Raw genomic sequence first — 15,128 nt, forward strand, 5'->3', positions numbered from 1 at the left:
AGAAAAAAATATATGTTTAATCAATTTTGAATTCAGTTTGTAACACAACAAAATAATAAGTAGAATAAGTCAAGTGGCATAAATACCTTCTGAAGGCATCATATGCCTCATACTGTCCCAAAAGCAAATGGCAACATCAATCCTAAGTAGTCTTTGATGAGATACGGAGAATATTCAAGTTTTGGAGAGCCTGAACAGTGTGGGGACATTACTCTCCCTAACTACTGTAGGCTATCAGCAGGGCTATAGAGAGACATAATACTGACTGCTGCTGTTTATTGTACAATTCAGTCTGTGGTGTGGTCAGCCTGATTACCACAACACACAGCCTCCCTCTCCTTCTTCCTTCTCTAATTAACAACCACACCATTAATAACACCAGAATGGAAATTCAACACTTTTACTGTCCTTTAATGAATTAAAATCTGACACTAATACGAGTGGAGGAAAGAGTAGCCTGCTTCATCTGGGCGCTAATGAGTCTATCTGTCAGAGAGTTTGGTAGCAATGTTTAACCGTGCACTATTTACATGGTACTATATCTACTTAGAAGTTACAAGGAGGTAATTAATAGCCAACATCATTATGGAATAAGCATTTTTAATCACTACAAAGTAGTTACAAAATAGTTAAATTACACAGGTTTGTTCTGGAGGCAGCACAACCACAAAGTCATAAAATCTGATTTTTAACCTAACCCTAACCTTAACCTTAACCACACTGCTAACTCTAATGCCTAACCCTAACCTTAAATGAATTACAAAAAAATAATAATGACTTTGCAGCTGGCCTATCTAAAGGGAAATCGCTCAGTTCTGCCTCCAAGACAAGACTCATGACAATAAACGTCAACCTGCTGAAGCACTTGAAATATTTAGCAGAAAGTACAGTAGTCTGTGTGTTTATTATATATATATATATATATATATATATATATATATATATATATATGCAATTACCATGTAAACAGTACTGTAATAGTAACATTAGCCCTTTCCCCATGAATTAACAACAGATGTATGTATCTGTATGACCTTTAATGTCTAATTAGAGTCCAATGAAAATACTGACTGCAATTATTCAAATGCAGCAGGTTTTCATTGAGTGATAATGTAAAAATGGAAATGGCATAATCTGCTTTAATTTCCCAGTATACTACTGTTCATACAGTTGTATATTTAAAACATTCAAATATTGACCTATAGTAACTGGATCACTAGGCAAATCACCACACTGAAAGTGATTCTGAAAAGAAGTCTATTTGAGGGATGGATATTTTGGAGCCCCATAATGCCAGTCAGCTTGTCTCTCCCATGGCAAAAAAAAGCAATTTCCTGCATCTCATAACTCAAATTGAAATGCCAGTGAGTTGACAATGGCCCACTGACATCATTGTTCATTCACCTTAAATGGAGGGAAGGTGATAAGAATACCCCGTTTCTTAAATTAGATTTACATTTACAAATGGTTATTTTCACTTAAAAAAAAATCTAGGCATAGAGCTACTGTCGACTTCACATTTCACATTAATCACACAGATTCCTGGTAGTGTAGATTATGTCACGCATAAATAATCTTTCAGCAGCAGTAAATAAAGATAAATAAAAAACAAGTATTGCCCTAAATGCAATAAAGTCTTTGCCATTTTCTCTCTTCGCAAAACAAAGTTATGTCTAAAAAAGTACGACTCCATAGAGCTTGATTGATGTGCAGTGATTTTTGAAAATGGTTGCGGACTGAATCATCACATCCCCAAAGCCTAGAACTATGTGTGCCTGTATAATCTCTCCAAACCCCACTTTTACTTGTTTCCAATTCTGCGCTTGCTTCTCCAACTCTCTTCAGCCTATCCATTGTGGCCATGACTTGTACGGCTTTCTGATATAACCAACCAGGATATTGTTCATTCATACAATATGTTGCCTCTGGAAACAAAACTGTTACAGTGCTTAGCAGCATTGATCTGTACCAGAAATGTCAACTATACTGGTCTATTCAAGCAGGCTCCCTACTGTAATTGGCAAAAAGTAAACACACCATGATATTGATCTCCCTCCATCCAGGGTTGCATCGTTATTTCAATAGACACATTCAATGTCAATGAGATATGGAGCTTGTTGTGCAGAATCCATTTATTTATCTTCTCCTGTAGGTCAGACTATGTGGGAGCAGGGACTGAAGGAGTCAGACAAGGCCAAGGGTGTTGAGACTCATTCATGCCCCTCTGTGGTAATTATTGATCAGGTCTTGTGACATTGCTGCATGTTAGGCCTAATGACCGTGTCTAAATGAGAATCAGGAGTGTGGCTGTGACAAGAACAAATGCCAGTTAGAGAAAATGTGTTTCCTGATTGAATTTCAACAGTTTGATTTGATTTGTGGCCTTACAGCAGTATAAATAGATGTTGCCTTATATTTGCTCAGTAAGCAATATTCATGCTCAAATAACCTTTACAACATATATTGTAATAGCAAAATACAAATTATAGTTATTGTAGGGTAGAATAGAACTATTAAATGCCATATATTTAAATTCAAAACTGACTGATTCGGCTACCTCTACATCACCAAAAATGTTAGGGTCAATTTCAATGTCCACAGTCTATTCTTTACAATATATCAATACCAGTTTGTGAACATTTTGGGGGAATTTTCAAAAATTATAGCATGGGAAATAATTGATGGTATACTAATGCTTATCAATAACTCCACACACTCCTACAAACTGGTTGCCTGAAAATGTCACGAAAACGAGCCATTTGTTGTTATGACTCTGGATTGCCAGATAGCTAGCAACAATGAGAAGATGCTACCATGTGGGGAGGTGTCTCTTTCAGCTAGATCTTGTTATTGATATCATTTGTTACTTTGAGGTGTTTTGACTCATGTCATGTCTATGCTAATATGGCAAAAATGTATTAGCTAGCTAACCAACAACAGTAATAATGTATTTGAGAACCAACAATTGCTCATTTACTAATCTATTTACGTTTTCAATAAACATTTGGAAAGGAAATATAGTTGACATGTTGTCAACAATCCTTTGATTCTAAGCCAAGTCAGTCTGTTTTGCCCCAAAGTTGCACACACATCAGTTTTGTTGCTATAACAACTCAGCCGTCTATAGTCCATCAATATCATCCATTCCGAAGCGCCAGGCCGGGTTTTGATATGGCATCCACAGACAGGAGTCGGTTGTATTTGGATTGGTTGAAGCGGCAGAGTAAAGAGACGGAGCCTTCTCTGATTAAAGTCGATCAGTGCGCTAGACTCGGTACTGAGGTTGCACACTCTGGCTTGATGGAGTGAGGAACGCGGTAGAGCCAGTTACGGAGGACTTTTGTGAATTTTCAGATTCGGAACATGAACTACATATCAAAAAGACATCGGCCCATAGATTCAGCTAGACCAGTTCAATATTAAAGTGAACAGAGCAAACGGTAATTTCAGAGGTTTTCATGCATACCTATAAAGCCAATGTAATATATCTGTCGTATTTCAAAACTGTTTCACCGAAGTCCTGGAATTTGTTGATTCTCTATCAATTTTCCTCCCTCTTTCTACCTTCCCTTTCTATTCATTACATTTGAGGCTCCGAAAGCTTCCATTGCCTCTGCTACAAGGACTGTGGTGATTTGGATCGGCATTTGATAGCCACTGGGCTTGATTCATCGCGGAGTTTTTGACTCCTCGTCATGGGGTACAGTGGACAAACTGCTAGAAGTGGAAGAAGAGGAGTCGCGGGATACTTATTGAAGATGATCACCATATTTTTGATTTTTCTAATTGCCCTCGTGGATATCGGAGCTTCTCAAGGTAAACTATCGAATTTATAGCCATACCTGCATGCAGAAAAATGCTCGAGCTGAGTGTTCGAGTGTTGTCCGGATTGCCAGTTGTGCTGCCTATGCCATCAAAAAGTAGATCATTTGTAGGCTGGATTTTCGGAACAAAAAAATCATAGTCAGCCTACATCAAAATAAATGGTCTACACTTGCCACTTTATGCTCTCAACGAAAAAAGCCTAGAGTCGCAAATAGTTTGGAATGGAAAAATGTAGCTAAAATGTCATGTCTATGATGGCACACCATACGCACTGGGCTATTCCCCCCCCCAATTACTGTTTCTTGTAGACTACTGTAATGAGGTGGATATCAACCTTTTTAAAATGTGTTAGGCTATGCATTAAAATGACAGAGCTTCAATGAAGCATTAGTTTGGTGTAAACAGAAACATAGTCTTGGTTGACCATACCAATTTTTGCTCAGTTTTGTTGTTGTTTTATTATGAAAGACTGGGAATCTTAAGCTACACCTGAGTCATATCGTCAACAATCTTTTTCTTTATTTTTCCCTGTCTCTCTCTCTCTTGCTCTCAATTCAATTCAAGGGGAATGGGAAACATATGTTTACATTGCCAAAGCAAGTGACATAGATAATAAACAAAAGTGAAATCAACAATAAAAAATGTACAGTAAACATTACACTCACAAAAGTTCCAAAAGAATAAAGACATTACAAATGTCATATTATGTCTATATACAGTGTTGTAATGATGTACAAATAGCTGAAGTACAAAAGGGAAAATAAATGAACATAAATATAGGTTGGATTTACAGTGGTGTTTGTTCTTCACTGATTGCCCTTGTGGCAACAGGTCACACATCTTGCTGCTGTGATTGCACATTGTGGATATGGGAGTTTATCAAAATTGGTTTTGTTTTTCGAATTCTTTGTGGGTCTGTGTAATCTAAAGGAAATATGTGTCTCTAATATGGTCATACATTTGGCAAGAGTTTAGGAAGTGCAGCTCAGTTTCCACCTCATTATGTGGGCAGTGTGCACATAGCTTGTCTTCTCTTGAAAGCCAGGTCTGCCTTCGGCGGCCTTTCTTAATAGCAAGGCTATGCTCACTGAGTCTGTACATAATAAAATATTTTCTTAATTTTGGGTCAGTCACAGTGGTCAGGTATTCTGCCACTGGGTACTGTGTTCAGGGCCAAATCGCATTCTAGTTTGCACAATTTCTTTTGTAAATTCTTTCCAACGTGTCAAGTAATTATCTTTTTGTTTTCTCATGATTTGGTTGGGTCTAATTGCGTTGCTGTCCTGGGGCTCTGTGGGATGTGTTTGTGTTTGTGAACAGAGCCCCAGGACCAGTTTACTTAGGGGACTCTTCTCCAGGTTCATTTCTCTGTAGGTGATGGCTTTGTTATGGAAGGATTGGGAATCGCTTCCTTTTAGGTGGTTGTAGAATTTAACGCTCTTTTCTGGATTTTGATAATTAGTGGGTATCGGCCTAATTCTGTCTGCATGCATTATTTGGTGTTTTACGTTGTACACTGAGGATATTTTTTGCAGAATTCTGCATGCTGAGTCTCAATTTGGTGTTTATCCCATTTCTCTCTCCCTCTCTCTCGCTCTCGCTCTCGCTCCCCCCCACCCCCTCTCTCTCTCTCTCTCTCTCTCTCTCTCTCTCTCTCTCTCTCTCTCTCTCTCTCTCTCTCTCTCTCTCTCTCTCACACACACACTGTGATTTCAACCCTGTGTGAGGATCACAGTGCGCTGGTCGGGATATCTTTTATATGAGACTTTATAAAAAAAGACTTATCTCATAGTGAAGCTTCTCTGGCTGCCATCTTATGTTGTATGCTTAATACAGCAATTGAACATATTTTGATGTAACTTACTTATTACTCTAACCCCATCAGCAAAGGCTTATCTTTTGTCATACGCTTTACCCACATTTATCATATTGTTGCTACAATGGGTTAGATCAATCTTATCATTGGATTTTAATGCACTCATAGACTTTTATATTAAAGTATATAGTTGTGACATATGATGTTGCCTCCTATTGTTGTGGATTTTCATCACCTTTAATTTCCGTCTCTCCCCCCTCCCTCCCTCCCTCCCTCCCTCCCTCCCTGACTCCTTTTTAGAGGATGGTGAAGTTCGGGGTTATAGATCACTGCCTCATCCATCAGGAGAGTTGCTCCTCGCATCTGTTGTCCTTGGTTATTCACCTGCTGTTATCTGAACAGTGGTACAATGCTGAGGCTAGAGTCATCGGTCAACAATAGTACCGGAAGCCATTATTGGTTTAATATACATTTCTGATTTGTTTGTGTCGGCCTGTATCATTCTTCATTCTTTTAATGCCGTCTGACATTTTATTACAGTATTAGGAACAGAGACAGTTGTATATTAAACTATGTTTTCTTTTTAAGGTGTTATCACACAGTAAATAGCAGTGTAGAACACCCAAACACATTTACCAAATCCACTCCCTACATAGCTGGATTCTCTGTCATACAAAAAAGGGTATAAAACTATCCCCTAGGGTGCATTGAATGTGCATTCCTGTATGTGTGTGTTTTTTTCCTCAGGAGGCAGGTGGGTGGCCTCTTTCCTATCGTGCATGTACTATGTGAAAATCCAAAACACATCCATGCACGCATAATGTAAGTAATGGTGTGAGGATTTTTCACATTTTCTGAGTCAGAACTCAGGGCTTTAGTAACACAGACCCAGCTGGAGGAGGAAGGATACATTTTTTTCCCCGAGTGGTTTGGAAGTCACTCTTTCGCCCTTCATGCTCTGGCTCATTCCAAGAGTAGCCTGCAATTTCAAATTGCAGACCCAACACCATCATTTCAGATGATCCATACAGGGAAAATCAACCCACATTCAGTCAGTCCTGGCCCCAGCTCCAACCCAAGCCCCAGCTTCCAGACCCATCTTCAGCTCCCAGCAGCTACCAGCCCCAGACCTAGCCCCAGCTCTCAGCCTCAACCCAATACCCAGCCCTGTGTCCCAGCCCTGGCATCACAGTCTCCTACATAGTTAATGAGGAGTGAGCAAAGGAGAAAACGAAGGATGAAATACAGTGCAGCTCTGATTTCTGAAGGGCAGGGCTAGGATGACATAATGGTCATTCCAGAACCCCGGAGAGGCCTGTCTCATTGACTGGAGTGGGAACACAAACCAGGTCGTTCCCTGTACATTAAGAAGTCAATAAGACAGGAGAACATTGTTTGGGGCTAATTAATGGCCCTGCCTTTTTTGGACGCTGATGAGTTGCCTGTGCACATTTCCAAATCACTGGAGAGTCTCTTCAGCTCAGAAAGACTCACCCGTTTGGTGATTACAGTGTCTCACTTACCCAGACACACCTGCTCTGCTCTGCACAGCAGTATCCTGGTGCTTTTCTCTTTTAGATAGTGAGGAGTGTAAGGAAGCCACGGGTATTTTTTGAAAGATATAGTTGATAGTATGGGACAGACTCTCGGGATGGTAGCTCCTCATGGTGAATTTAAACAGGCTTTTCTTCTTATTAGTCTATGTTTGAACCTGTACTCTTGACAAGGTAATCCACCTAGCTTGATTCCAGCAGAGAGAAAGAGAAAGAGAGAGAGAGTAGACTGGACATTCCGTTTGGAAGGGCTCCCACTCCCTCTACTCCCAGCTGGCCAGCTATCACTCTGGGACTGTTTGAATATGCAGATGAGCTGAGGATGAGCGAGAAGAGGCAGTTGAAGAGAGGGTTTATCTTGGATCGTTCTCCAAACAGTGCATAGCTAAATCAATGTATAGGCCTATTTCAAATACATCCCAGCACATACACCCTGCTGTCACTAAGGTATGGAATTACACAATTATATAGAACCAAAAGTCAAAAAGTGTTAACAAGATTTAACTATATTATTACTTAAATTAAAGGCCTATTAGATACATGAGATACTTCATAACGAAGAGCAGTGTGACGCCAGCTTAGCCTCTGTCCTTTTCAGACACTGTGCATAGGCAATGATCCTCACTGTGCTTCTCCACATGTAGCTCTCCACATGTAGCAGTTCCGGTGGCATGCATTGAAAGATGCATCTTTCTCATGTCTTTCTTTTTCAAAATGACTATGAATTAACTTATTTTCAAATAATTGTCAACATATAACATCACATTAAGGTGTGGGACATTCGCTGTGTTACAGGGAAGAATAGCAGGTCTATTTTGCTCCAGAGAAGTAGCTCATTGTTCCCTTGTTGACGCAGACGTTAGACTAGCTTCTAACTAACGTTAGCTAGCTCTCAAGTTAGCCAGATTTCCTTAGCAGCTTGTAGACAGCCCACAGCCCTTGGCTAGCCGTGGCTAGGACCACGGATTGTCCGGGGAGTGTCCCTGATTTTTGTTGTGGTTTCCATCTGCCCTGTGACCTATCCTTTCTGGAACTGCGTGGAGTAAAAGTGTAGCCTACATTGCTACCATGACGAAGACCAAAGCTGGTGGGAGTACTGTTGAGGACAGTAGTGTCTCTTTCACAGGTGAAGGATATTTTAAACAAAAAGAGTTCGACAAGCAGTTGTTACAACAACAAGAAAATAGCATCAAGTCCAAATACTGGTGGAGTCAACTAATAAAAGAATGGACGATCTGACCAGAGAGGTCCAGGACTTGAAGAACAATTTACAGTTCTCCCAGGGTCAGCTCGATTAGTTTAAACAGGAGAACAGCAAGATGTCAACAATCTGTAATTGATTGAGAGAGGACATAAGTTCTGTATGTGAATCTATGATAACAATGATGGAGAAATCAGATTATCTCGAGGGACCAACATTGGTGTGGAAGGAATTGTAGAATCTCCACATGAAACCTGGACGCAGTCTGAGGACAAAGAGAGGGAAATGATCATTGAGAAACTGAAGATGGGCCACATGAAGATTGAGGTGGAGTGCGACTACAGGATTGGAAAACCCACCACCGGCCCAAGTAGATAGGTCCAGGCAGATAGTGGTCAAGTTCCTGAGGTTCAAGGACAAACTATGGGTTCGTAGCTTCAACCCCACAGCACACACACACACCAACTGATTGATGGGCTGATGAATAATGTTTTTTTTGTTGTTGCTTTGTTTCTTCTTTTCCATATTATGTCTAGCACTTTTAAGCTACCCAGGAAAGGGCTAAAAATAGCCCATATTAATCAAGCCCCCAGTGTCTGGTCTGGAGCACTTCGGCTACTACTATGTAGCAACCTAGCAGTGCCAAAAGCCCTGGTCTCCCCTCAAACGCCTATTTCTATTATGATCACCAGAACGATCAACCCCCCCAAAATGTAAGGCCATTTAGGGATCTAAAATATGTTTACTATGATCAAGTTCAATCCCCACCAATGTACCTTCTAAACTGCGGACGGCCAAGTGGAGCTCCTGGAACAGGCCCACACAGAAGAATTGCCAGCCTGCACAGAGGTGCACGAGATTGAACTTCAATAAAATTTACACTGGCTTTAAACATATATAATTTTCTCTTAACTGTGGAAAGTGGTATTCAACACAATAACAGTCTTGTTCACATCTAACTGCGGTGGGGATTTTGTTTTAGGTTGAGAAGCATATCGTAGTAGCCTTGTTTTATTTCACGGGCACCAGCATTTTTTCCATCACCCTCCGTTGAAGAGTAACCTAAAATGCCTATTTTGGATTACAGAGCAGAGCCGCGTGTAGCCACGTGTGCTCATTTGTTGATATTCTTTGCTAGTTAGTGAGTTACTAGTTTGGTTATAGCAATGGGGATTGACTGCTTCCTACAAGAGCACAAAATGTGTACTTCTAACTGTCTTTGAAAAGAGAGTCATGTAAAGAGTTTTTTTTCTTTTCTTAAAGGGGCAGTGTCCTATTTCGAGACTGGCTTGAAGGCAGAGGTTAGCATCCATTTTTTTGTATGATTCTCTGTATGGTAATAATAATGATAGCAATTAATTAAATGTTGTTAAGTGGTTTCAATAATGCAATTTTCAGTCAGCTATTTGGCCAATTGTGTTACAGAGGATTTATTATATTTATAAAGAGATTTGGAATGTATACCTATATTGAACACCACATATTGGCTATTGTAGGCAATGTCATATAAGTCAACATCTAAATCCATGTGGAAATGTTATGGCATTTGCTCCATTGGTTTTGTTGATAGGCCACTCCGATGGGCCTACATTATACTAAAATAGCCACAAATGTCTATTGGCCACTGTCTGAAATTGTAACTTAAAGGCCCAGTGTAGTCCAAAACGTGATTTTTCTTTGTTTTAAATATATATTTCCAAACTATTAGGTTGGAATAATACTGTGAAATTGTGAAAATGATGATAATGCCCTTTTAGTGTAAGAGCTGTTTGAAAAGACCACCTGACAATTCTGCCTGTTTTGGTGGTAGGGAATTTTAGCCTTCCATGGTGATGTCACCATGTGGTAAATTAGTTAAAAGACCAATAAGAAAGAGTTCCAAACCTCTCAGCCAAGTGGGGAGAGCTTTCCCTTCCCAACTCAGACCACTCCCAGACAGTCCTAGCAACATTATTGCTTGAGAAATTGCTCTTTGCTAAGAAGCTTTTTTTGTTTATTTTTGACCATTTGAAGTGAAAACGATCACAGTGATGATCACTAAGGTGGTTCAAGACCTGAAATTTGCTCAGTGCCCAAAACATTTGACAGGAACATTGATCCCCACATTTAATTATTTTAAAGTTTGCTACAAATAGAGATATTTATTTAAATAGTGATCTACTTTCTACTTTCTTGGGGACCTGAATATTGACTGATTTTCATCAAGCTGTCTGCTCTAGAGGTGGCTTCTCGCCTGTAATCTGGTTCAGGTTATTAATCAACCTATCAGGTTGTTTACAAACACTACAGTAACTACACGGAGTATACTAAACCTTAGGAACACCTTCCTAATATTTCTGAAATGTCTTACAGGGACAACATTGCCTGGGTTTCTACACGGTTCTTTTTCTACAAGGTGTCGAAAATGTTCCACAAGGATGCTGGCCCATGTTGACTCCAATGCTTCCAACAGTTGTGTCAAGTTGGCTGGATGTCCTTTGGGTGGTGGACGATTATTGATACTGACAGGAAACTGTTGAGCATCAAAAACCCAGCAGCATTGCAGTTCTTGACACAAATCAGTGCCCTTGGCACCTACTGTACTACCATACCCCATTCAAATGCACTTAAATCTTTTGTCTTGCCCATTCACCCTCTGAATGGCACAGATATACAATCCATGTCTCAATTGTCTAAAGGCTTAAATAATCCCCCATTATCTACACTGATTGAAGTGGATTTAACATGTGACATCAATAAGGGATCATAGCTTCCACCGGGATTCACCTGGTCAGTATATGCAGGTGTTCTTAATGTTTTGTACACTCAGTGTATATCATTCACATTTATTGATCACATTTTTACTAATACTGTAGAGCTTTGTTCTATCCGTACCCATTGGATGCAGTGACTATCCAGGGAAGCCAAGGTTCCAAAAGCTGGGCCTAAAATAGTGTATAAGAGATCATACAAAATAATTAACTGTGAATCTTATGTGGATGATGCTAAAAATATGTGTTGGTCTGATGGGATTAATAAGGAGCATCCAAACGCTGCTTTAGATTATCTTATGAAGTTGCTTCTTCCAATTATTGATAAACATCCTCCAGTTAAGAAACTGACTGTTAGGACTGTTAAGGCTCCATGGATTGATGAGGAATTGAAAAACTGTATGGTTGAAAGAGATGGGGCAAAAGGAGTGGCTTATAAGTCTGGCTGCACGTCTGACTGGCTGACTTACTGAACATTTTGAAATTATGTGACTAAACTCAACCAAAAGAAGAAGAAACTTTGTTATGAAGCCAAGATTGATAAAGAATGACAAAAAAACACTTTAAATTAAATTATGGTCAGAAAGACAAATTCAACTCCATCTTTCATCGAATCAGATGGCTTATTCATCACAAGACCATTTGATGTTGCCAACTATTTTAATGATTACTTCATTGGCTAAGTGGGCAAACTAAGGGCAGGAAATGCCAACAACAGTGAGCCATCGTAGTCATGCATAAAAAAAAACAAATAATGAAAGAAAAGCATTGTAAGTTAGAATAAGCAAAGCCTGTGTGTCCATGTATGGTGATGATTTGACCCTATACGCATCAGCAACCACAGCTAGCGAAATCACTGCAACATTAAACAAAGAGTTGCAGTCAGGTATAGAATGGGATGGCAAGTAATAAACTGGTCCTGAACATCTCTAAAACTATGAGCATTGTATTTGGTCCAAATCATTCCCTAAGTTCTAGACCTCAGCTGAATCTAGTAATGAATGGTGTGGCTGTTGAGCAAGTTGATGAGACTCAATACGTGGTGTTACCTTGGTGTTACATTCCAAATTGTTTGCATAGTAAACTTACAGACAGCAATGACAAAGGCTTGGGTGGTACCAGTGGAGGCTCCTCAGAGAAGGAAGGGGAGGACCATCTTCCTCAGTGAATTTTATAAAAATAAAAATAGTGAAACATTAAAAAGGTGATCAATTTTAGATAAAACTATACTAAATATATTCACGTCAACAGAACTCTGTAGAGTAGCACCATGGTGTAGCCGGAGGACAGCTAATTTCCGTCCTTCTCTGGGTACATTGACTTCAATACAAAACCTAGGAGGCTCGTGGTTCTCACCCCCTTCCATAGACTTACACAGTAATTATGACTCCTTCTGGAGGATGTTCTCCAAACTATAAGAGCTCTTGCACCATGAACTGACATGTTGTCCACCCGATTAAAGGACAAGAGAATTCATCTAGTACTGAAAGCATAAGCTACAGCTAGTTAGCACTGCAGTGCATAAAATATGGTGAGTAGTTGACTAAAAGAGAGATTAAAGCAATAGTTGAACAGTTTTGACCAAATTCATTTATTCGAAAATGAGAGAGAAGAGAGAGAGAGAGATACAGTTGAAGTCGGAAGTTTGCATACACTTAGGTTGGAGTCATTAAAACTTGTTTTTCAACCACTACACAAATGATAGTTTTGGCAAGTCGGTTAGGATATATACTTTGTGCATGACACAAGTCATTTATCCAACAATTGTTTACAGACAGATTATTTCACTTAGAATTTACTGTATCACAATTCCAGTGGGTCAGAAGTTTACATACGCTAAGTTGACTGTGCCTTTAAACAACTTCCAGAAAATGATGTCATGGCTTTAGAAGCTTCTGATAGGCTAATTGATATAATTTGAGTCAATTGGAGGTGTACCTGTGGATGTATTTCAAGGCCTACCTTCAAACTCAGTGCCTCTTTGCTAGACATCATGGGAAAATCAAAAGAAATCAGCGAAGACCTCAGAAAACAAATTGTAGTCCTCCACAGGGCTGGTTCATCCTTGGGAGCAATTTACAAACGCCTGAAGATACCACGTTCATCTGTACAAACAATAGTACGCAAGTATAAACACCATGAGACCACACAACCGTCATACCGCTCAGGAGGGACACGTGTTCTGTCTCCTAGAGATGAAAGTAATTTGATGCGAAAGGTGTAAATCAATCCCAGAACAGCAAAGGACCTTGTGAAGATGCTGGAGGAAACAGGTACAAAAGTATCTATATCCACAGTAAAACAAGTCCTATATCGACATAACCTGAAAGGCCGCTAAGCAAGGAAGAAGCCACTGCTCCAAACCACCCCAAAAAAGCCAGACTACGGTTTTCAACTGCACATGGGGACAAAGATCATACTTTTTGGAGAAATGTCCTCTGGTCTGATGAAACAAAAATAGAACTGTTTGGCCATAATAACTATCGTTATGTTTTGGAGGAAAAATGGAAAGACTTGCAAGCAGAAGAACACCATCCCAACCGTGAAGCACGGGGTTGGCAGCATCATGTTGTGGGGGTGCTTTGCTGCAGGAGGGACTGGTGCACTTCACAAAATAGATGGCATCATGAGGGAGGAAAATGATGTGGATATATTGCAGCAACATCTCAAGACATCAGTCAGGAAGTTAAAGCTTGGTCGCAAATGGCTCTTCCAAATGGACAATGACCCCAAGCATACTTGTGGCAAAATGGCTTAAGGACAACAAAGTCAAGATATTGGATTGGCCATCGCAAAGCCCTGACCTCCTATAGAACATTTTTTGGGCAGAACTGAAAAAGCGAGTGCGAGCAAAGAGGCCTACAAACCTGACTCAGTTACACCCGCTCTGTCAGGAGGAATGGACCAAAATTCACCCAATTTATTGTGAGAATTATGCTTAAGGCAACCCGAAACGTTTGACCCCTAGTTAAACAATTTAAAGGCAATGCTACCAAATTCTAATTGAGTGTATGTATTCTTCTGACCCACTGGGAATGTGATGAAAGAAATAAAAGCTGAAATAAATTATTTCTCTACTTTTATACTGACATTTCACATTCTTAAAATAAAGTGGTGATCCTAACTGACCTTTTACTCTGATTAAATGTCAGAAATTGTGAAAAACTGAGTTTAAATGTATTTGGCTACGGTGTATGTAAACTTCCGACTATATTCGTATGTAAACTGTAGCTATATTTCATTTTATTTTTAACTTTCACTTACTTAGCTAGAAAATGCAGCTAGCTAGCAAGTTTAGCATACTCAAACACCCGGCTCAAACAGAGAGGGATGCTATGTCACCTAGCTGGCTATGGCTATCCAACACTGGAACTCTTCCAAGTCAAGGTAAGCTTTTGGTTTTATTAATTTATTGCCACCGGGGCCCGCCGGTGTAACTACTAAACTGCTTGCTAACTGTACACTGTACTGCATGATTGTGGCGGTTTTAGTAGTTCTAGTAGCTATGTTGACTTGATGTTAGCTAATATAGTGACAACGGTGTAGGCTGTGTGTAGCGGTTAGCATTCATGATATGAAGGTTTGGCTTGGAAAGGTTATTTCGCCTAGTCACAGCCAGCTGATGTGTTGTGCACTGAAGTCCACAATCGAAGAGAAAGGGTGAGAGGAGGACAGTTCGTAGATGCGAGAAGGAATTATACAACGATTTAACTGCTATGATAGTGAACTGCTTTTGCCTGTGATCAGGGGTGTATTCAGACTGCCGATTCTGTTGAAAAGTTGAGCCAGTCACCTGTTTGTTTGTAAATAGCACAACAGGAGAAAGCTGGAGGTGGTGAGTCCATTGCGTTCTATATCTATCGGCGAGTCTCTATTGTGCAACGCGCATGAGGTGGCAAAGTTACACTGTATGCAATTCACTACTAAATGTTTGCCATCAGATGTCTTAGAATGTCTTTCTGCCGTGTTTGAGATGTCCAAGA

The 15,128-nt window shown here is 39.9% G+C and overlaps 1 protein-coding gene across 3 annotated transcripts in view; it reads left to right on the forward strand.

Annotated features, from left to right (window-relative positions):
* The first annotated feature begins 3,236 nt into the window (after positions 1-3,236).
* The window catches only part of LOC139422870 (netrin receptor UNC5C-like), a 240,879-nt gene continuing 228,987 nt past the window's right edge, over positions 3,237-15,128 (forward strand). The window contains exons 1-2 of one of the 3 annotated variants that reach the window (XM_071174300.1): positions 3,237-3,440; positions 3,592-3,816. In XM_071174300.1, the coding sequence (XP_071030401.1) occupies positions 3,696-3,816 (121 nt within the window). In that variant the 5' untranslated portion in view covers positions 3,237-3,440; positions 3,592-3,695. Of the gene's footprint in view, positions 3,817-15,128 lie in introns of all 3 variants that reach the window. The other 2 variants (XM_071174301.1, XM_071174299.1) reach the window with 2 other exon arrangements.

The sequence above is a fragment of the Oncorhynchus clarkii genome, chromosome 12 (genome assembly GCF_045791955.1).
Source record: "Oncorhynchus clarkii lewisi isolate Uvic-CL-2024 chromosome 12, UVic_Ocla_1.0, whole genome shotgun sequence".
In the NCBI taxonomy this organism is placed as follows: Eukaryota; Metazoa; Chordata; class Actinopteri; order Salmoniformes; family Salmonidae; genus Oncorhynchus; species Oncorhynchus clarkii.